Source organism: Phyllopteryx taeniolatus, chromosome 7 (genome assembly GCF_024500385.1).
Source record: "Phyllopteryx taeniolatus isolate TA_2022b chromosome 7, UOR_Ptae_1.2, whole genome shotgun sequence".
Taxonomy (NCBI): Eukaryota; Metazoa; Chordata; class Actinopteri; order Syngnathiformes; family Syngnathidae; genus Phyllopteryx; species Phyllopteryx taeniolatus.
Genome location: NC_084508.1, coordinates 7,842,876 through 7,865,413, shown reverse-complemented (window position 1 = coordinate 7,865,413; position 22,538 = coordinate 7,842,876). Strand labels below are relative to the sequence as shown.

At 43.6% G+C, this 22,538-nt stretch overlaps 1 protein-coding gene and 1 long non-coding RNA gene across 7 annotated transcripts in view; one reads left to right on the top strand and one right to left on the bottom strand.

The window, feature by feature from the left end:
• The window catches only part of lnx1 (ligand of numb-protein X 1), a 39,554-nt gene extending 17,239 nt beyond the window's left edge, over positions 1-22,315 (top strand). For 3 of the 6 annotated variants that reach the window (XM_061778778.1, XM_061778779.1, XM_061778783.1), the window contains 9 exons: positions 7,688-7,941; positions 10,785-10,916; positions 14,602-14,849; positions 16,308-16,712; positions 18,933-19,067; positions 19,136-19,313; positions 20,700-20,949; positions 21,428-21,586; positions 21,663-22,315. In XM_061778778.1, the coding sequence (XP_061634762.1) occupies positions 7,688-7,941; positions 10,785-10,916; positions 14,602-14,849; positions 16,308-16,712; positions 18,933-19,067; positions 19,136-19,313; positions 20,700-20,949; positions 21,428-21,586; positions 21,663-21,798 (1,897 nt within the window). In that variant the 3' untranslated portion in view covers positions 21,799-22,315. The remainder of the gene's footprint in view (positions 1-7,687; positions 7,942-10,784; positions 10,917-14,601; positions 14,850-16,307; positions 16,713-18,932; positions 19,068-19,135; positions 19,314-20,699; positions 20,950-21,427; positions 21,587-21,662) is intronic. The other 3 variants (XM_061778782.1, XM_061778784.1, XM_061778780.1) reach the window with 2 other exon arrangements.
• On the bottom strand, positions 16,684-21,525 carry LOC133480555 (uncharacterized). The gene is made up of 4 exons (XR_009789307.1): positions 21,403-21,525; positions 21,192-21,216; positions 20,667-20,964; positions 16,684-16,819 (listed from the first exon to the last, which is right to left on the bottom strand). It is a non-coding gene; the product is annotated as an uncharacterized LOC133480555 (long non-coding RNA).
• Positions 22,316-22,538: the final 223 nt, after the last annotated feature.

The window sequence follows — 22,538 nt, the reverse complement described above, 5'->3', positions numbered from 1 at the left end:
AACTCGACCGATCCGCAGATCCCGCAGAGGCTCACCTGAATGTCGCCTTGCACGGACGCCCGCTGCTCCTCGCGCGTGCGGCATATGGGATGAGCGTGCGCACGCATCGGGCGGATCCAATCAGCGCGCCGCCCTCTGATTAACACCTCTCTAATTCGCCATTAACGAGATTACTCTGCCGTTGTCGTGTGCCGTTCCAACACAACCGCGGACTAGTTCCACCGAGGCTGTTCTTAATGACCACCTGCATTCTTGTTATACACCGGAAATATTCGCTAAGGGAGTCGAAGTTTATCCGCATCACGCTACTCAGGCTGCTCGTCTACTCTGGAAACAAAGACCGTGCAGCTCAGCCTCTGGCTAGCGGGTGTCATGGCGAGCAATAGCGTGCCACAAGATGGCACCAAAGCCCAGGCTAATAGAAAAGTCGTAATTGGTGTCAAGGAAGTTTGTGAGTGTGATACATCTCGACTATATTGGGGGAGCAAAAGTTAGTGTTTTTGCGGCATGGCAAAGATTTTTCTGGTGCATTTTTTATTTTTTATTTTTTGAATATCAAAACATGTAACGTGTATTAGTGTGTTATCTAATTGAATTGAAAGAAAATATGGTACATTTAAAGTTTATTTTAAAATGAAAATCGCAGAGAAGAAAATGTAATTGAATTCAAAATAATAATACTAAGTACAACTTTTTTTTATTTTGCGAAATGGCCTTTACGTTTCAATCATGCGTCGCTAATATTTACCCACTTATTGAGCCTAACTGAACGATATGTAAAATGGAATATAATCCGTGCTACTTATTTTCCTGCACCGGCGTGTAGTCGTTTGCTGCATTTGCAAATCAAACGGTCTTAAAATTCGATGTGAATTGAAAGAATGTTTTTGCACTGCACCAGTCTTCTATCTGCATTCTAATTACCGTTGGCAGCTTCTCCAATGCATATTCTTTCACATTGTTGATCGCTCACTCTTCAGTGAGAAATAGCTGCAGGCATCATCTGGGCTGGCAGAGACACTGCGGATGTTTTCCCCTTAGTTTCCCCCCCAAGTCAGCTTTTTACGTATCAGGTGTCGCTGATGTATTTCCCGAGAGCTTCACAAAATTGGCCTTCAGAGTCCCAAATCAGTAACGACGTCCGCTGGCTTTCTCCGATCCATAAGCCAGAGACCGAGGAACAGGCGGACTTGACTTCGACGATTTGCGTGCCGATTTGTTGTCGGCGGGCAGCCGAACAAAAGACGCATTTTTTTTTTCCTCCAGAAGCGATGTCATGTGAATCTAGCGGAAGAGAAAAGACAATGTGAAAGTGAATAGACGAGAGAGAAACGACAAACAATAGTGTAGCGTGTCACGTCTGGCCCAGCATACACGGTTGCAGCAATAGCGTGCAGCCGTGCTTATTTCCCTGGCGCCGATTGTCTTTGCGCTGTTTGTTTCACAACTGCTAATTGCCTCAGCCAATGGAGTATTCTCGCACATTTTGATGCAGATATGGATAATAGGGATCGAGGAAAGCAACACTGACGCAATTCCGGTATTTCCCCCAGTTGGGTTATGCGTGATCCGAATCAGATGGCGGTGGATTTTTGGAACATTCGAATTCTGTGACAATAGATGGATACGGCTGCGTTGTTTTCGCATTTTCATTCAATGACGACGGAAAGTTACAATGTTTTTGAGTTTGATTTCTACGACAAAAGACACTTATGAGATTTTCTCAATTTGAACTTGAATTCATGGAATGGTAAACAGTTTTGAGATTTACTCATTTTTTATTTGATTTCGGTGATGATGGATCGTCATAACATTTTCTCCTTTTGATGGTGGAATTCAATTCGGTTTCTTTGACAATGGACAGCGACTCCATTTTCTCTTTGTTGTTGTTGTTGTTGTTGTTTGACACGATGATGGCCAGTTGCAGCCTTTCCTCATTCATCATTTGACTTCTGCAATGATAGTCATAACACGTTCTCCTTTTGCTTCTATGAAAATGTTCCCGTTTTTAACTTGATTTCCTGCGATGATGTGCGTTTAGGACATTTTCATTTCTGCGACGACAGACAATCGCAACATTTCCTCCTTTTACGTTTCCGTAGTTGTCCTTGTGTGATGTGAACAGTTTCTTGTTGTGCCTTTTGATTTCTGTGATATTCGACAGTTACGTTTTCTCGTTTGACTTTCGCGATGGACAGCTACGATGTTTGTTTGTTTTTTACATTCTGTGATGTGGACGATTACAATGTTTTCTCGTTTTAAGACAATGACGGTGCACAGAATCGGTTTTTACTTTTATTTCCGTGCCAACATTTTCTTTTTTTTGTGATAGATCTTTGACGATGGACCGCTACGATATTATCTCATTTTCTCTCTGTGATGATGGACAATGACGACATTTTCTCATTTGACTTTTGTGATGGACAGCATCTGTTTTAAAATTTTAATTTCTGCTGTTTTTTTTTTCCCCCCCACCATTTTGGAAGTAGCTGCAAAAAACTGACAGTAGAGAGCCTTGCAACATGTGGGAATGCAACTCTTTAGACCCACAGTCATCTTGGCGGTTGTGGCTTAGGGTGGGGTGGGGTGGGGGCGGGCGGGTGTCGTGGGTTAATTTGCGGCACGGTGTCGGTCGTCAGCTCGGGAGCAGAGAGCGAGAGTATGTGGGTTAGGACGGATAATCCATTCGCGCGCCCCCCCCCCCAAAAGAGGATTGGAGAGTCTCACATGCTTTGATGACTTGTGAGCCGGGTGTTTATTCTGCATCGCAAGAACATGGCTGTTTGTATCACATCCAGGCACACCCAAGAGCATTGTGGGTAATTGTGACTGCACTTGGGGACGAGGGATAACGAGGGATAACAAGGGGGGGTACAATGTTTGCTCCTTTTTACTTGGACTGTGTTGGACAGTTATGACAATTTGTAGTTTTTCTGTTTTATTTACATGTTTTGCTTTTTTTAAAAGTTTCGTTTCTGAAATGATGGACAGTTACAATATTTTCTCATTTTTAATTGAATTGCTGCGATCACAGACAGTCATAACATTTTCTCATTTTTGTTTTTATTTCTATGATCCTGGACAATTTCGATGTTTCCTAACTTTATTTTAGTGATGTTTTTCGTTTGATTTCCTTCTTGAGATGATAGACAGTTGCAACATGTTCCGTTTGATTTCTAGGATGATGGAAGCTGTGATGAACTGTGATGAAGACAGTTGCAACAGTTTCTCATTTTTAATTTCATTTCTAATTTCTGCAGTGATGGACAGTTGCGACGTGTTCTCATTTGACTTTCTGTGACTATGGACATTTACAATGTATTATCTTTTATAGTGATGGAGTTTTTCTTTTTTCATTTTATTTCTGTGATGTTGGACACTTAGGATATTTTCTCATTTTTAATTGAATTTCTGCAACATTTTCAAATGGAATTCTGCATTGATGAACAGTTACGTCATTTTCTCATGATGAGCAATGATGATGTTTTCTTGTTTTACTTGTATGATGATGGACAGTTTGATGGACTTATTTCTGCAGTGATTGACAGTTCCAACTTTATATCTGTGATAGAGGACTGCTGCAAGAGTTTGTCGTTCTTCATTTCATTTCCGTAACCGTGGACCGCAAATAAGATTTTCCCATTTTGAATTTCACCCCTGAAACGATGGCCACATACAACATTTTCTTATTTTTAATTGTCATTCTCAGTAATAGACAGTTGTAATGTTTTCAGAGCATTGTGGGTAATTGGTTGCGACTGGGAGGGTGGGGGGCGGGGGTCCTGGGTATCTCTTGCGTATTACCTCGCCACACATCCGAGGGATGAGGCGATAACGAAGCTGGGACAAGGAAACGGCGGCGCTAACAAGCGTCCGCTGATCCGCCCGCCTGTTTGTCAGGCGTCACGCTCTCCAATGTTTATTTTGGAACGGCATAACGGGGGGGGGGGGCGGGGTATTCTGATGTAGCTCTCAAAGTGACTGACAGCCTTCGCTGGCACGCACCCTGCAGACGCCATTCAGTCAGTCATGCTTTTCTTCACAACAGGCTGTGAGCAAAACAAAATGGCTTTCCCTTTAAGATCTAAGACAAAGCTATTCGTCAAAAGATTTTCTCACATCAAACAAGCACTTCCGGTGCTGCAAAACCAGCGCTAAATATATTCTCTTTGCTTGCTGCATCCGCAATGAAATGTCATTATTAATAACAGGCTTTTGTTTAGCTGTTTTTGTCAATCAAGAAATATACCGTGATACCTTCACTTACGAGTGCACTTTGTTTCGTAACCAAGCCCACAACTCTATAAATCGTAAAACGAATCAATTATTCCCATTAAAATGAATTGAACTCCCGTTAATCCGTTCCAGCCCCAATACATGTTTTTTTTTTTGTTACAGTGCAAAGATGAAGCGGACGCATGGATGGTTTTGAAATATATTCTTTTTTTTAAAGCATCGTATTGGAGAAAAACAATAAAACACAGTCAAAGATAATGTAAAGAAATAAACTGGTTTTAAAAAGTGTAATTACAGTACGTACTGTGGTATTTGAGGGGCGTGGCCTCGTGAATGACATCAGGAGCTGGCGTTGGGGGTTGGCCCAACAGCAGCCCCTTGAGAGTGGTCTCCTTTTGTGTTGTCGTGTAGCGTTTGAGCGTTTGTCCCCTTCAGTACACGACTCTGGCTCTCCTTGCCCACAAGGTAGGGCATGACAGTACCTTAAATGACGTATTTTCTTTTTCTTTTCACTCGTAACTCCAATTTCGGCTCACAGCGTGATTTGTTTTCATCTGTTCATAGAAGTGCAAAGGGACTTTCTGAGTGGTTGGCAAGCACTCCAGAGACCCAACTATTTGTCCCTTTCCCGTCACACGCCCCCTTCCACGCGTCGGCTTCGGCAATTGCTGCACTCTTCGCTACGTTGCAACACTTCATTGTGGTTTTCGGTCAAACGGCACGCCATTAAAGAATGGATTGCGAAAGGGACAAACAACCAAATGAAATACACAGTAAACGGCAAAGGGCGAGCGCATGTCGGAAGGAAGAAACTATCGTTTGAACGAGGGAGCGAATGTAGAGCGCTTAGCAGATGTATCGGAGCGCCCGTCGCAAAGAAATAGGATGAAGTCAAGCGCTTTAATGTGGACTCTTTCCATTTCTGTGAGCTCTCCACCTTTTCACTTTTCGAAACTGACTGCGAATCGCAAAAATCCGCAGATCATTGATGCCCAATATTTATTGGCACTTGCTATATATATATATATATATATATATATACTTTGATTTATTTTATTTTTTAAGCCAAGCATTTCTTGAATAAGCTTGGATAAGCCATGAATCAGAATATTCGGGGTTAGTTCCTCCCCCAAAAAGAAAAAGAAAAAGGAATTTGAAAACAAATCTGGGAAAAATAATAGAAACAAAATCAGTGGATTTGTGAATCCATTTAATTGAAATAAACCATTTCGTAAGAAATTGTCCAACAACAAAAACTTACATTTCAACTAAACGACATAAAACGGGTGGTGTGTCGCCTACTAATTGTATGGAATATTCATAAGAAATATGCCATATTTTCCACAAAAACGGCATATTTTTCCACAGTAATGTGATATTTTCAAACTAAATGTTACCATAAAAAGGCTATAATTATCTCAAAAATGCGATATTTACCCAAAAATCCAATTATATTTTCCCCAGCCCGAAGCTGCAATGTTTTCACACCAAATGCTGTGACCATAGAAATCCTGTAATTACAGTACAAACTTAACCAAAATTTGGTTTTTCCACAAAGGTTCTGTTTTCACAGAAAAGGCTATATTTTACCATAAAAAAAGCTATTACCCCCAGAAATGCAGTATTTACCCTCAACAAATGCTACAGTATGTACAGTATCACCCAAAAAAATTTCCCCTAAACACTGCAATGGTTTCCCATTAAAAAGCAACATTTTCCCGCACAAATAACTCTATTTTTCCAGAAATACTTGTTTAAGACATAGCTGTTAATTTGTTTTCCTGAATAAAACAAAACACCCTGAAAAATAGGTCACCTTATTTTTTTTGCTAATTACACCACATTACATTTTCGTTTGGAAAGAAGACTCTTCTTATCTTCACCCACAAGCAATATGTCGGAGTTCTTAACAAATGCTTAGCAGTGTGCGCACAAAGACAAGTTCTCAACACAAACGCCTTCGTGCAAGATGTTTCCCCGACTCGTCACGAGAACCTTGTGCCCAACGGACAAACGCGCGCGCACTCACTCCCCTTCTCTGAAGTGGATCGACATATTGCTCTAGTCAACCACTTTAGCGGTTTAACTTGCACGTCGCCACGCACCGACATGCTCGATGGCGTTCAATTCACTAACTGAACGAGCAGGAATAACTCTCGGCGGCAGGCCCGGCCCGCCAGTGTTACTTACGTAAGAGTTACCCTAACACTTTATCTTATTTTTCTCCGAGCCTGGGTTTGGCCCAGTTAATGTCCTCGCTGATGGCTCTGCAGAGACGAGTGGGGGGAGGTGAGGCGGAGCTATTTTGCGTCTGAGATGACGCGTAGACGGAGCGAAAAAGTGATCCGCAGGGACTGACTGCGTTGCCTGGCCATGGAAAGCCTTTTTACACGGGGCCTATCTGTGTTTACGTGCGTGAGTTGATTACAGGCCAGAAGACATCCGCTGTTTAATTGGTTGCACACCAATTTTTCCCATGCACAATCAGAGGAAATGTACTGCAAATGTACTTTGTTCCAGGCTCAAACTGTCACCATCATGAAACCTTGATGAACTACTGTACAAGCGTCACCCATCTGTCTCGGATACCCGCTTCTGTTTCGGTATCATTTGGGCAAATTGCCACCATTTTGCTCAAAATAGCTGCTTCAAACCAAAATGGAGGACTTCCTGTTCAATTTTAGGCATCTTACCGAGAGACTTTTTCATGTGTCCCGTTACGATAGACGTGTCCACCAAAGTTTGTGTTGATCGGTGAAACTGGCGTCTGACCCCCTGGAGGCTGCTAACAAAATGGCCGACTTCCTGTTCGATTTTGGGCGAACCGCCATTTATTAAAAATAGCTGCTTTAAACCAAAATGGAGGACTTCTTGTCTAATTTTGGGCATGTGCCCGAGAGACATTTTCGTGCATCGTGCATTATGATAGACAAGTCCACCAAATTTCGTGCCAATTGGTGAAACTGGTGTCCGGGGTAATTTAGGTTTTTTTAAAATTGAATGAGAAACGACAAATGGCCGGCTTCTTGTTCCATTTCAGGCCTGGGTCCTACAGACATTTTCGTCCATCCTGTTATGGATGGTGGGCATGTCTACCACATTTCGTGTCAATTAGTCAAACTAGTGTCCAGGGCCGATTTTCTCTCTCTCTCTCTCTCTCTCTCTCTCTAACCTTTCAAGTGCTACCAAGTGGGTTTTGTGCGAGTTGTGTTGAGGAGCCCTAAAATCGATATCACCAAGAATTCTGCTCCCGCTCATTTATTGATTGTGACCTTTTGGGCCTCTCTCATGAATATGTTGACTTTTACTCAGAACTACTCACTGCCTGAACTGTTTCGACACATTACTTATGACAAAAGATTCACGAAAATATCACCCACGCATAATTTGTCCGACATACTTGACGCCGTCTTACACGCTTTCTCTCCCCCCCTCCCCCCTCTCAATGAAGGTGCAAAGGCGCTTCTCACTATGGGCTCTCGGCGGACAGGAAGCGGCGCTCACAGGAGGGCGAGTGCACCGACAGCACGTCGGAGCTCACCATCGCCGCGCTGCCCGGCGACGGCCCCACGTCCGCCGCCGTGGCCCTGTTGTCGGACGAGGCGGGTCTGGTCAACCCGGCCTTCGACGCCAGCATGGAGGAGCACAGCCAGTCGGGCAGCACCGGCAGCCTGGCGGCCCGATGCGGCAGCAAGAAGAGTGAGTGTGAGTTGCACATCTTACAAAATTCCGCCCCCGAAGCCGGCCGGTTTCACCGAGCAACATGAAATTTGGTAGAAAGGGCCCACAAAAAAGGTCTCAGGAAATACACAGAAGGTCTGCCATTTTGATTTGTGCAAAGGCAGCTTTAGGTGTGCTCAGTAGCCCGGGAAATTTCATTTTGGGAAAAGTCAGCCCCCTAAGCAAGTTTCACTGAGCAACGTTCAATTCGGTCGGCCCATCTATCGTGAGTAGAGGCGTACAAACGTTTCAAGAACCCATCCCCCAAAAAGACAGCGAGTCTTCTATATCGATTTGAAGCAGCCATTTTAGCGCTGCGAAGGCCCCCCCCCCGTGAAATTGCCTGCAAATTTGCTCAGGAGCTGCTTTTGTAATTTGGGGAAAACTCCGCATCCGAAGCCAGTTTCACTCAGCGGCATGACATTTGGTAGGCGTCTCTGTCATGAATAGACGCACACAAACATAGGAAGTCTGGTACAGTATTTTATCGGTTTGAAGGCCCTCTTGAAATGACTTTATACGATTCTTAGGCCAACTAAATCAACATTTTTATACCCCCCGGAATATCGGGCAAACTCAGCCCCCGGAGCCAGTTTCCCTAAGCAACATGAAATTGGGTAGGCATGTCTGTCACAACTCGACTCACAAAAAAGTCTCAAAAATCAATGCCTGAAGAGGCACAGGAAGTCTGCCATTTTGACTTGAAGCATCCACTATAGGGTCCTTTTGTTCATTTGGGTTAGGGGTGCTTCGAAGGCTAAATAGTTCATCTGATGGTTAAAACATTTAAAGGAGAAATTCAAGTTGATAGCGATGGAGTTTAAATATAGCCAGTGCTAGCATGCGTTTACAAGTGACATCTCCCACCTGGACGCCGTCAAAAGTCCCCGCCCGTAACTTGCGCATTCGGTCATGGGGGACTCCAAATGACGTCGCACGGCACTTTGCGCCGCGGGCCGTCGGCACCGTGCGCGTCGCCGACGCTGAGCAAGCTGTGACGGCCAGAAGCGACCGCAGCTTTGAAAGAATAATGCGGCTGTCAGGAGCCATCGCGTCTCCTCGGCTCCGCGGAGGGAGCGGCGATGTCGAGGCCGCGGTGAAGGAGGGCTGACGCTTTCAAATATACCAGTTTTTCTCGCAAGCTTTTAAAGAATGATATTAAGCGAATAAAGTTGCAATCTTTCAAGAACAAACTTGTACGGGGTGCGTCATAAGAGTTCCAGGACGGTTGTCATTAAGGATATATTAGAAACCCTTCATAAAAACTACAAGCTTCGGTGTGGGCCAGACCCATCAACCAACACATCTGCAATGAAATCCTGCCCACAATGTCCTGAGCATCGGACAGTTCCCGGGCGAGAACGACATCGCGACCTTCAAGGAGACCCGTTTTGAAGACGTGGATGCCATCAAGATGGGCGTGACGACGGCGCTGCGAGAATCCCGCAAGAATCGTCGCAGGACTTCTTGAAGGCGTCTGAGAGAATGCTGGGAAAGTGACTGGGAATGCTGGGATTACGTCGAAAGGGAAAACTGGAAATGCATCTTGTGTGACAGCAGTCCTGGAATCTTTCTGACACGCCTCATATATTTTGGAGAAATGAATTTAGAAAGAGAAAACATGTTTTCATATTGCAAAAAATACAACTTTATTCGAGTAAGATAAAAAGTACTTTTTTCAAAAATTATTTGTATCATTATTTCACATTTATAATTACAAGAATGAAGTCATAATCTTTCAAGAATAAAGTAGTATTTTTTGTCAAAGTTCTTTGTCACTAAATATTTTGTTCTCACATTTTGATTGTACAGTTGTAAATTGTACTACTAGATTTATTCAGTCTTGCGAAAGTAAAGTTTAAAACTATTGCAAATAATTGACGTAATATTTTCCTCATATTGGAATGTATATATCTTTCCTTTCAGTCCACCCCTGAGCCACCGTACAAAATATATTAAGGTGTTCCTATGATAATTAGGTTCATCACGGGCTCCAGAAAACGCTTGAATTGTAACGTTTTGGATAAACCGCTTTATTGCAGTTTCTCAGGGCGCAGCATCGGCCGTCGCCACGACGTGATGCAACGTTGCGTCACGCTGCAGATCGGGTTCACTAATTGCCGGGTTGTGAGCAGGTCCCGCTCACGCTTAAACCTCCACCGTGGACCGCAGGCAAACGGTACAACGCATTTGAACGTTCCGTTTAGGTCCGCTTTGCCCGTGACTTGGGTTTACGTTTATGTAATACACTCATCACCTCTGATGTCACTGACGTGTCATTGGAAGAGAAATGCGTCAATCATTGTAACAGCGCTACGGATTAGTCTACATGACCTTCTTCGTAGGGCAGTAAGTCGATGTGTGTTATTATATGTAAAGTTTGAGGAGGCGCGTTCCCTTTGTGACAGACTCGGAGTCGCACACCAGTGGTGCCGTTATAAATGATCAACATCTAATGATGGTCGAGCACAGTCCAATTTTGACCTTTCAAATGAAAGGAAGTATTTTTGGACCTACAAAAAGTGTCCTGCAAGGGGTTTGAATAATATTTGGGGATTACATGAAACTCAGTCGGCATGTATTGTTCCCCTTCCCGTCGGGACTTTGGTTTCCGCTTACATCCTGCCTGACTTTTCTGTCACTATTGATCGGACTGTCGACATGTCGATCGTTATTGCTCTAACTGCTAGTAACTAATCACCTGTGACGGTTTAGAAATGGTTCTCGGTTGCAAGCCACTGCAGCCCCTTTCAGACATGTCCAGACATGTTTGCCTCCTCTTGTCTAGAAAGTTCCTCTCACCCTCACGCTTCAACTTTCTTGTCCAGTGCGGAGCCGTTCTTTCCGGAGGCTCAACCGGGCCTTCAGCGTCCTGCGGAGGACCAAGAGCGGCACCGCCGTCGACCACGAGACCTCGGAGGAGCGGGACAACGCCAGGAATTCCAGCGTGCCACAAGGAGGTAGGCATCAGCAAGGAATCCTTTGTGGATTTTTTGTCCTACAATCTCAGCTCGTTTTGGTCACGTACTGACCTCGTGTGTCATTTGTATTATTTGTATTTCTTTTTTGTTTGACGGCAGAAAGGTTTGAACTAACATCAGTTCTTGTAGCTAGTATAAAATATCTTTTTATTTTTTAACCCGGCGATTCCCGGCTCCCTCTACTTGTATGCCCCCAAAAATTTTCAAACTAACGTGATAGTGGCTTAAACTTGTTTTGTTTTTTTTTCATCTCGTATACCCGCAACCCTCGTGAGGGTGAGCAGTAAAGAAGATGGATGGATAATCTAGTACAATAAATAGATTTATTGGCTTTTTTTTCCTTACATCACTAATAGTGATAATAGCTTCCACTATTTTTATTTATAAAATTCCTCTCCAAGGATAGAAGAGAGTATTCTTAAAATCAAACTTGGGTCTTTCATTTGTTCCATTCGTGTGCATTAAGCCATTCAACTTCTCTGCATTGTTAATTTCCTCATTGTGGGACGAAGAAATGTTATTTTATCTTAAATGCCTTTTTGGAAACTAAGACTATTGCCAAAGCTCCTCCCTTGTCCAAAAATTCATTAATGATGTAATCTGCTAGAAAACAAATCAATCAATCAATCAACTTTTCAAGTGTTGAGTCTAGGGGGAAAAAAACCCAACATTTTCCCAAATTGTGTGATTAAATCCAGTAAATAACAAGGAATTTAAAAAAACGATTTTTCATGGGTTTCAATTGGCCAAAAGTGGCCCTGATAGAGGCAAAAGGTACAATTTGGTGAAAATGGCACATTATTGATTTTTTTAAATAGAGAGGAAGAAATTACACAACCGTACAAAATTACGCAACGCTGAGAGTTTCATTACATTTACATTAACGCGGCTAAAATGGTTGGGGGGGGAAAAGCAGCCAAGGTGCACGCAAATGCACATCCCAGGGTTAACTGCCTCATCTGCACTTTACGATTCCCCGAAGAGCATGTGCATGTGTATTTGTGACGTCCCCCCAGCCGTAACAAGGACGGTGACACGGCTCCGAGCCCGAGCAGATGTTCCTTTTAATAATTCAGCTGCACATTGCGTAAGAGTTGCATCTCGGGAGGCGAATGCGGATTGGGGGGGGGGGGGGGGGCGCTCGCCCAAGGCGGTCTTCGGACAAGGACGGAATAGCGGACGTCATGGGAGAATAGCCCCGTCACGGTTTTGTTGGAATATCACCGGGGAATAAGGCCTGTGCAACCCGGAAGATTCATTAGTCTTCAGTGGTAATTACCTGTAAAGGGGACTTTTCAGTGTTTGCATGGAGGGCGGCATGACGAGGAAGCGGTTGGCACATTTCGCTCACAGTTGTGAGGTTCTCAGTTCGAATCTGGGCTCCAGCTAGCTCGGTGATGAATGAGGTTGCTGCCTCCGTGAGTGAAAAATACACTTCATTTTTGCGAGGGCTGGTTTGTCTTTTCAGACTCAGACTTTTCAAGTAGTCGCACTTGGTAGTCACGGTAACGAAAGCTGCACGTAGCATTCGTGAATGAGGTGGAAATGAGAAAGTTCCAATGTCTATGTAAAATAGTACATTTTAACAATAAAACTATCATTCATGATCATTATCGTGTTATTTATCATTCTTCTTAATTAACAATGAACAAATTATTTAGTAAAAAAACCATTGTTAGGATATTTATTTAAAATACAGTGTACATGCCGCGACGTAACAGAAGCCGACCTAAAAAGCTTTGTAATTGCCTATAGATGCCACAAGATGGTGGCAAAGCACCTCTTTTCTATTAGACAAGGCTATGGCCTGCATAAATGGAGCTCCTCCCCTCACTTTCTAGATTGTTTCTTGGCCTCAAGATGCCACAAGGTTTTTTATATTAGACGTAGCTTTGCCCTGAGCACAAAAACGAATAGCCGAGCTTAGCAAATAGGTGGAATTGCAAATATACGGGGGTTCACTGTCAATCGATTTCATAATAGAAATGAATATTAAATGAATACAGTACATTGGAATGAACTGATTGTTACAGGACTCTTGACATTTTCTTTTAATATGCACACCCCGGCAACGGTACGGCGCATCTTTGAGGGAAGGATGACAAACGACCGGAGAATGAATTGTCAGCGGAGACGCTGATGAAACATTCATAGGCAGAGCGGACACAAGCAGAAACACGAGCGAGATAACAGCGCAGTCTGAGAGGTGAGCAGAGTCGGGAGCCTTACGTAATCGTGGCCAATATACTGTACGCTCTCCACCCTTCAAGCGATGCGCAGGCAAAATATTGACTCTGGAGCGGAGAAAGTCAAAACGCGAGAGGGGGGGGGGGCGACAACGTACCGCTGAGGGACCGGGAGACATTTTTCGTCTCCAGCCGGCAAAACAGAAATAAAAGCAGGGATGCATCCTTTTTGTCGTTGAAGGGCCGCGGCTGCTGGCCAGAACCCGCCTCCGTCACGCCACCATGTGTCAATTGGAGAAAACTAACAATTCATTTGCCTTTTCTACATGCAGTGAACCCCCCTTAGGTTGTGGGTGATATGTCGCAGACTCACGATAGTTGAAAATCTGCCATGGAGAGACATACAAAAAATACATTTTTCAAATAGTTTTACCCATCCCACACACTTTTTTCTCACGATCTCGCACAGTAAAATTGTCCGTTTTCAGCTCAAAATGGGTCATTGAGAGACTGGGTCGCCGTTACTGCTTGCTGTCAAAGTGCAACATCAGTAGTTTGTCTTCTTTGAAGGAAAGTCCAATATCAATCATTTGTCTTCTTTTTAGCAAAGGGCGACATCAATTGTTTTCTTTTAAAGAAAGTGCAGCAGTAATAGTGTGTCTTCTTTTTAGGAAAGTGCAGCATAAATAGTTCGCTCGGAAAGTGTGACATCACTAGTTTGCCTTCTTTTTAGGAAAGTACACCATTAATAGTTAGTCTTCTTTTTAGGAAAGTGCAACACTAATAGTTCGCCTTCTTTTTAGGAAAGTGCTTGGAAAGTGTGACATCAATAGTTTGTCTCATTTTTAAGAATGTGCAGCATGAATAGTTTTCTTTTTAGGAAACGTGGTCTACGTGTGGCGTAGATGTGTGGCTAGAACATGAGGCAGTTCCCCTTTCTGTATTTCGCTCCCTGTGGGAAATCAGTACGCCTCTGTCTCTACCGCACTGAAAAATACAAATACATGTACTTTTACACCCCTAATTGATGTAATTTGGGTAATTTCCTGGAAAGGAAAAGCATTCTAATTCTGAAATTAGATCGGCGTTCTGATAACAGATGACCGCTGTATTCAAATGTACAATGCATCCAAATAAAGTCTATCCAGAATGGAGGCCGTCTTTGTTTCTTCCCAATCGGGGCTTGAAAATGCTTTGTTTCACAACAACACTGGCGTGTAACAGCGGTGGAGATTTGGACTTGGACTTGAGCTCGTTCCCATGCACGTTGCATACAGATGTATGTGACTAATCGCACAAACATCGAGCGAGGACACTCAGCCAAGCGCCTTTTCCTTTTTCTTGGCGCGTACGAGTTTGTTTGAGTAACCTGAGGGAGTCGAGACAGCTGCTCCGCCATCTTCGAAAACTTCTTCTCATTACTTCCTCTCCTGTTTAACTTGGCTTTCAAAATGTGGTTTTTCTTTTGCGCTGGACAGCTGGACAGCTGGACTGTTTGTCTTCTTTTCCTCTGTCAGTGTTGGCCCTGCCTCAGCTCCACCACCTGATCCCCGACGGGGAAGTGACCAGTATTAAAATCACTCGGGCGGAGCCATCCGAGCCGCTCGCCATCAGCGTCGTCGGCGGCAACGAGACGCCGCTGGTGCGCATCCTCATCCAGGACATTTACAGGGAGGGGGTCATCGCCCGAGATGGACGCCTGCTGCCCGGGGACATGATCCTCAAGGTATCGCCGCAACACAGTCGAGAGATACAGAAATACGCTGGTACCTTGACTTCGCTTGAGTTTTTCGATTTGTGTCAAATTTTGTATTTGTGTGTTTGACAGTCCCACATACAAATACAAAATGAACACACTCGCAAGGAGCATGAAGGAAACGCTCACACTGAATGGTAACCACGTGGTAAAAGGCCAACCGGCGCTCCTGATGTCACTCGTTAGGCCCCGCCTTCTTAAAGACACACGAACGTGCTGCGGTGTGTGTTTGTGACTTTCGGCTTAATTAAAACTATTTTTAAACGAGTTTATTTCTTTACATTCTCTTTTATTATTGTATTGTCTTTTTATATTACAATGTAATGTTTACAATACAGTGCTTTTTTTTTTTTTTAAACGTAGCAAAAAAAACGTAGCATTGTTGAGTTGATGAAATGGGATTCCGAATAATTTCGACGGGGGATGTTGATTTGATATACGTGTAAATTGAGTTACAAGCTTGATCACAGAAGAAATTAAACTCCTAAGTCAAGGTACCAATGTACCTAATACACGTATTGCTTTCAAATTGATTCATACATAGATATATTTGAATATAATAGATAAAACAGTCTGCGATTGGCTGGCGACCAGTTCAGGGTGTACCCCGCCTCCCGCCCAAAGATAGCCGGGATAGGCTCCAGCACGCCCCCGCAACCCACGTGAGGATAAACCGCTACAGAAAATGGATGGATGGATGGATGGAAAATATGGATGAAGATCTGTTAGATTGTTAGATCTATATTTATTGTATTTATCCAAAATACTGTTTTATCATTCATTGATTTTCTGTTCCGCTTCTCCTCACGAGGGTCGCGGCCTTGCTGGAGCCTCTATCCCAGATATCTTCTGGCGAGAGGCGGGGTACACCCTGAACTGGTCGCCAGCCAATCGCTGGGCACATCGAAACAAACAACCATTCGCGAACACATTCATACCTAAGGGCAATTTCGAGTCTTCAATCAACCTAGCATGCGGGTTTTTGGGACGTGGGAGGAAAGCGGCGTGGCCGGAGAAAAGCCACGCAGGCACGGGGAGAACATGCAAACTCCGCAGAGGCGGGGCCGGGATTTGAACTCCGGTCCCCAGAACTGTGAGGCAGAAGTGCTAACCACTCAGCACACCGTGCCGCCGCATATTATACAAATATTTGGTTTTGTCTAAAAAAATGTGTATCGATAGATTTAGTAGATGCATTTTTTAAACTGTATATATATATATTATATTTAAGTTTTTAGAAATGTAAATATCCTAAATCTCAACATCAATTTCAACATATATCATTTTTTAAAGGCATAAATATTAGCTTTTTTAAAGAAATTAACAAGAAGAATAGTAATAATAATGACTTGCTTATGAAATGAAATTCAAATCATAAATATGGGTCGTTTATTGCACATCATTGAACGCATTTCCTGAACCTGTCAGGTGAACGGCATCGACATCAGCAACGTGTCCCACTGCTACGCCGTGGCCACACTAAAGCAACCGTGCCAGCTCCTGCGTCTCACCGTCCTCCGAGAGCAGCGCCACCGCTACCGCCACCCGCACGTGGCGGGCATCGCGGGGGCCCACCCGTCCCGCGGCCTGCCCCACCACCACCCCTTCCGGGACGACAGCGTCCACGTGGTGCTGAGCAAAAGCGCGCCGGACGAGCAGCTGGGCATCAAGCTGGTGCGGAGGCCCGAGGAGCCCGGCCTGTACATCTTTGACCTGCTGGAGGGCGGGCTGGCGGCGCGGGACGGGCAGCTGTGGGTCGGAGACCGCGTGCTCGCCATCAACGGACACGATCTGCGCTACGGAGCCCCGGAACACGCTGCTCTGCTTATACAGGTCGGTGGAGAGCAAAAATGAGAACACTCTCAAGGAGCTGTTGAAGTCTTTGGCTTTTCCTGTTTCTCTCTGATGCCGCCACAAATGATTTTCTTCTTCATTATTTCCTATGGGTGAAAAAGTTTGAGAGAAAAAAGCAGCGTTGCTCTTTTGGTGAGCAACATCATTCCAATCGAGTTCTATTGTTTTTATGTGAACATTAGCGTCTACGAACCTATGATCATGACTACCCGTCAATTGGAATTGGCGTCCACCATTTGAGGAGCTACGGTCGTGTTCCTATGGTTGTGTTTCCTTGTGGTATTAAAGGTAATTGTAGTGATTTGTGATAATTGTGTTGCTGTTGTCTACAGTTGATTGCGCTTAATTCCTGACGGTCCCATGCCAGTCATCGGTGCTGCGTTTGTTGGCTAAGGGCGGTTAATTGCCGTTAAGTCGTTCAGGGTCTCCTGGCCTGAAGTTCCTGCCTGTGCAGACTGGCTGACTGGCTCTGGCGGGTCTCCCCATTGGTCTCCTTTCAGGCACTTTCTGACAGAGATTAACAGCCAGCGGGCCTGAAATTAAATTAGGCCAATTAAGGCAATAATGGGCCCAGGACTGGCTTATTAAGGAGTTGAGCTCTGTGCTGCAGAGACTAGGGGCGACTCCCACAGGAGGTAAGGAGACAGAAACAGGCGGTTAGTCGTCGGGCAGAAGTGTGAATAAGTGCATAAGAGTGGCAGGTCACCAGATGGAAAATGCAAATAAGGCTAGAGTCATTTAAAAAAGTATCTCGTGTGTATATAGAAAAGCTCTCATGCCACAATCTGAGCCAATAAAGGAAATGCCAGAACACTTAGCCACTCACTCACTTTTGCTCCTAAAGGGAGTGACTTCAATAAGAAATGAGACTCAATGATATTACCACGAAAATGCAATGGAAGTCATGAAAATTGTAATTATACAGTAGCTTCTTCGATGTTGAATCCGGTTTTTTTTTACCAATGCCAGTTCAACCCACAAAATATTAGGTTGTGTTTGAAGTGGCATCTCTCATGCTATGCTAATGTTAGCCGGATAACGGATGATGGGTGACAAATGGAATCAATTGGACGACATGTACCTCTTTTAACTTGTTTGAATTCTACCAATGAATGTCTTATTATAGTCCCACAAAATATTATGTCATCTTTTACTCAGCCTGCTAGCTGAGGTTAACGTCAGGAATGGCATTGATACGATGGACATTGATGCCACCGCAAGCCAGTTCTTATCAATGTGGTCATTATTTTAAAACGGTACCATCAAATTCTTTTGTATTTTATTCATGTTTTTTCAGGTGTTCTCAGACCAAGCCTAACATATATTGGCGAGGTTGGCGCATACCACCACTAGCTTGTTAGAGGTCTTAGAAATGAGTTGATTCTTTGGAAAATGTACTATAAATCTTTGAATCCCTTATTATGCTGCTGCAACAAAAAAAGATATACATTGAGTTGTGACTCAATGGCTCAAGCAATGTTAGCCTCCTCGCTGACATTAGCATGGTCAGGAATGGAATTGATAGGAAAAGACGTGCCGCCACTAGCTTCTTGTACAAATCTGCTTATTAATTTGAAAAGTTACCATTGAATAAACATATGAAGGCCACTGTAACAAAAAAACTAAATATTTATTTGTGTTTTTAGGCTAACAAACGTTCGCTGGCTAGCTGATATTAATTAGGTGACCAATGTACCACCACTAGCTTGTTTGATTTTTAAAATAAACCTATGAAAGTCTTATTAAGCTGCCACTGTAAACATTAAGGCAAAAAATATTCTGTATTCTTGTTGGCAGTTTGCTAATGTTAGCTGGCCATCTTAGGTTAACTTGGTCAGGAATGGTATCGACAGGATAGGACGTAGCACCACTAGCTTCTTTTGAATTCTAATCATTTGCAAAATTATACACACAAGTATTCCTTAGCACCTGTCGTCAGGATAAGAGGCATAGCATGCAATTTCAAGGTATTTGTCACTCCCAGTTGTCGTTTACTGTCAAACTGACACATAAAACAGGAAGAAATTAAACTTTGTATAATTAAACACCAAAATATTCAATCAAACTATATCATTTCATCAAACGAGAAGTCTACTAGCTCAAAGCTAACATATATGCAAAACGGCAAAGACAGGCTAATGGAAATTAGCATCGATGAAATATTTTCCGTATTTAACAAAGCTTGTGTTATTTCGTCAGGCTAGCGAGGAGGGCGTCCACTTCGTCGTGTCGCGTCAGATCTGCTTACCGACACCCGACATCCTCCAAGAAGCTCCGTGGGCCATGGACGGCCCACCGCCGTATTCCCCCGTGGACATTGAACAAACACTTCTGGTCAGCTCACACACAAAAATAACAATATCTAATGTGATTATGGACTTCAAATGTTGTTCTCCTCATAGGACTCGTGCCAGAAGCCCGCCTGCTACGAGAAGACGGTGACGCTGAGCAAGGAGCCGTACGACTCGCTGGGCATGGCCGTGGCCGGCGGCATGTCCAGCCGCGGGTGGGACCTGCCCATCTACGTCACCAACGTGGACCCCGACGGAGTGGTGGGCCAGGAGGGCTCCATACGCAAAGGTAACATCAGTAATGCACCCTTTGTGCTGAAAGCAATTGTCAATCCAACTGAATAAATTGCACCAGACAGGGCTGATGGATTTGTACCGGAGGCTGATTGACGAACACGCGTTTAATGATGAGAGTGAATCGTGCGGCGGCGATAGCTCTGCGAATTGTCTCCGACCGCGAGGAAAAACATTAGCATTAGCATAGCACCGGGAAGGAGGCGAATTGATTGCGGGATCGTTTCATGTCACGGCAACACTCTTGAGGGAGATTTTGCTGACTCGGCTGTCTTTAATGCACATTAAGGACGTCGTTGACCCTCCGTGTATGAATCTCTCTTTTTGGGATTATCAAGGGTGAATGCTTCATATTGCTGCATAATCCATGATTGTTGGTCTTTCACCTTCCTGTTATGACAGCGCTAATGTCCATGGGTCAGTTTGACCCCAAAATGAAGATTACAAAAAAACCTGGATAAATCTTCTTCTGATGGCCTTATTTTCTGTTAATTTCTTTTTTTAAATATATATTTGTTAATATTTGCAAAAACCTCTCCATACATGCAAAATTGTCAGAGGTTTCTTAATACAATTTCTTAATTCCCAATTAATTTCATACACAGACAAACACACCAGTGGCTAAATATTTTGTATTTGTTTTTGCTTTTTTTTTTCGATAGCATTTGTTTGATTTGTGTTTTTTCTTTTATTATCTGTAAAATGTTACAATTCTGTATTTTGGATTTTCCCGTTGCCCTGCGGAAACCTTGTGTGGTAAATTTCATATTTTTTCACCAATCGATACTATTGGTCTGTTCCCATCTTTGTTGGTTAATTTAGAGTTTTGAAAATAGTTTGAAAACAAATCTATTAACTCTCTTGAACGCGTGACCTATCTGTGAAGGATTGTAAAACTCTAGCTCTTCCCTCAATCTGCAGGAGTCGTGTGGCATTTTATCGTCTGGATGGTTTTAATGAGTGAAAATAGTTGTTGCATGTTAAATGCAAAGTGTACTTATTTCACCTCAATTTAACAAGCACCAATAAAGTGTGGAATATTTCAAATCCAGGAGATCCAGAAAGTGTCCAAAACTGGAAGAAGAAAAAAAAGCCTCTCGAAAATCAGAACCATTTCATTGCAAATGAAAAAACTACTTTTAACCTTTTTTCTTTCTAATTTAAATGGGTTAATGTAACCCGCAACATAACAGGAGGCCGAATACATGTTCTTGAATATTTGCATACGCTCGCACAGCAACATGTCCTTCAGATGCTAGCTCAAAAGCAACCTTTGCTCTTTTCAAAAGCACAGGTGGCGCTCGCTTTGGGCGCATTTGGACGTTGTTGAATAATTCATGGGACTCACACTTTCCCTTTGTCTCCGCCCCCCGCCCCGTAGGCGACATCTTGCTCAACGTGAACGGCGTGGATCTGACGGGGGTGACGCGGAGCGAGGCCGTGGCCAACCTGAAGAACACCTCGTCGCCCGTGGTGCTCAAAGTCCTGGAGATGCGCCCCCCCGACGAAGGTCTGCCGGAGGGCGAGCTGCCGCCCTGCCTTGCGCCCTCGCCCGACAGCAGCACCAAGAGCCCGCCGCCCAACAACAACGACTACTCCCCGCTGTGGGTGTCGTGGCTGCAGCTGCCCAGGTTTGTTAGTGCTCCCTATAGAAAGCCATTTCAAAGACATGTTAACCAATCCGAAACTCAAATCCAGTGAAAGTCCACGATATCGAGAGACCATATATAAATTAAAAAAAAATACAAAAATAATGCAAAAGCCCAAGTGGGATTGTAACAATACTTTTGAAAGCTACACGCTAGTGAGAATAGCATCCGTTTGGTCAAATGAATTAGTGTATGCAATTGAATTCTGTTATTCATATTCTCACCTTATGCTTTGGCCCATTTCTTCTTCTGTGGTTATCATAAAAAAAAATAAAAATTGGCAATAAAGCTAAAGAAAAAGCAAAAATCAATATGTGACACACCCACATTGACTCACACCTCAAATGAAAGCTAATGACAAAGGCTGTCTGGCTCCGTAAATATTACGTCCATACGTTCTTGTTTGATAATTAAATGACCCGTTTAAGGACGTACCATCCCCTTCCACATGCTCCCACAGGCATCTGTACAGCTGCAAGGACATCGTGCTGCGACGGAGCATGTCGGGCAGCCTTGGCTTCAGCATCGTGGGTGGCCAGGAGGAGGTCAACTGCAACCAGTGCTTTTTTATACGCTCCATCGTCAAGGGCACGCCGGCCTACAACGACGGCGGAATAAGGTAAGATGCAAGTCATTTTATTATTTTTATTTTTATTTTTAATGTGGATTATTTACAGATGCGTGCATGCGTTCAGGTGTGGGGATATCTTACTGGAGGTGAACGGAAAGAGTACGTGGGGCATGACCCACATGGCGTTGGTACGTCTCCTCAAGGAGCTTCGAGGACGGATCACGTTGACCATCGTGTCCTGGCCGGGAAGCCTGATGTAAATGGACTTTTGAGTGGCGCCCTTTTGAGACCGGACTTGTTTGTCTCTGGAAACATGGACACGGAACCCTCGAGGTTCTACCACTGTAAATGTCAGGTGTGTAAAAAAAAACAACAACAAACAAAAACAAAAAATACCGATTGAAGCACTTGTACTACATCTGTTTATCATACAACACGTTGCCAAGTAGTTGTCTGTGTCGTTTGACTCATTATTTTCACATTTAAAGAAAATCAAATGTGTTCATAAGATGTTTAAAGATACTATTGAAATAATTAGGTAACTTTGTGGAGGCCTTACTCATTTTCTTACTTTTAAGAGATTAAAAAAAAAAAAAACTGACTTGGTTGCTGTGTATCGGTCGGTGGTCCGCGGAGGCCGTCCGCCTCGGTTGTGTGTGTACGCTTCGGCCCGTGTCGTATATCTGATATCGGTATACTTGGTTCAATGGTCAATAAAAGTCGTGTAAAACACACTGTCAGCAAATTTGCTCACTCTGTGTTTTATTGTGTATTTTATTTGTTTGTTTGTTTGTTTTGTTTATATGCGCATGTGTGCGTGTGTGTGTGTGTGTGTGTGTTGGTGCTTGTTGAAAATTGGAACTCTTGTACCCCACAGGCCGAATTCTTTTGTTATATACTTGTTGTATATTTTATCATTATTTATTTTTGGATTGCATGTTTTATTTTTCCTGGTACAGGAAATTAATTCGTCGTGATAATGATTATTATAATACCCCAA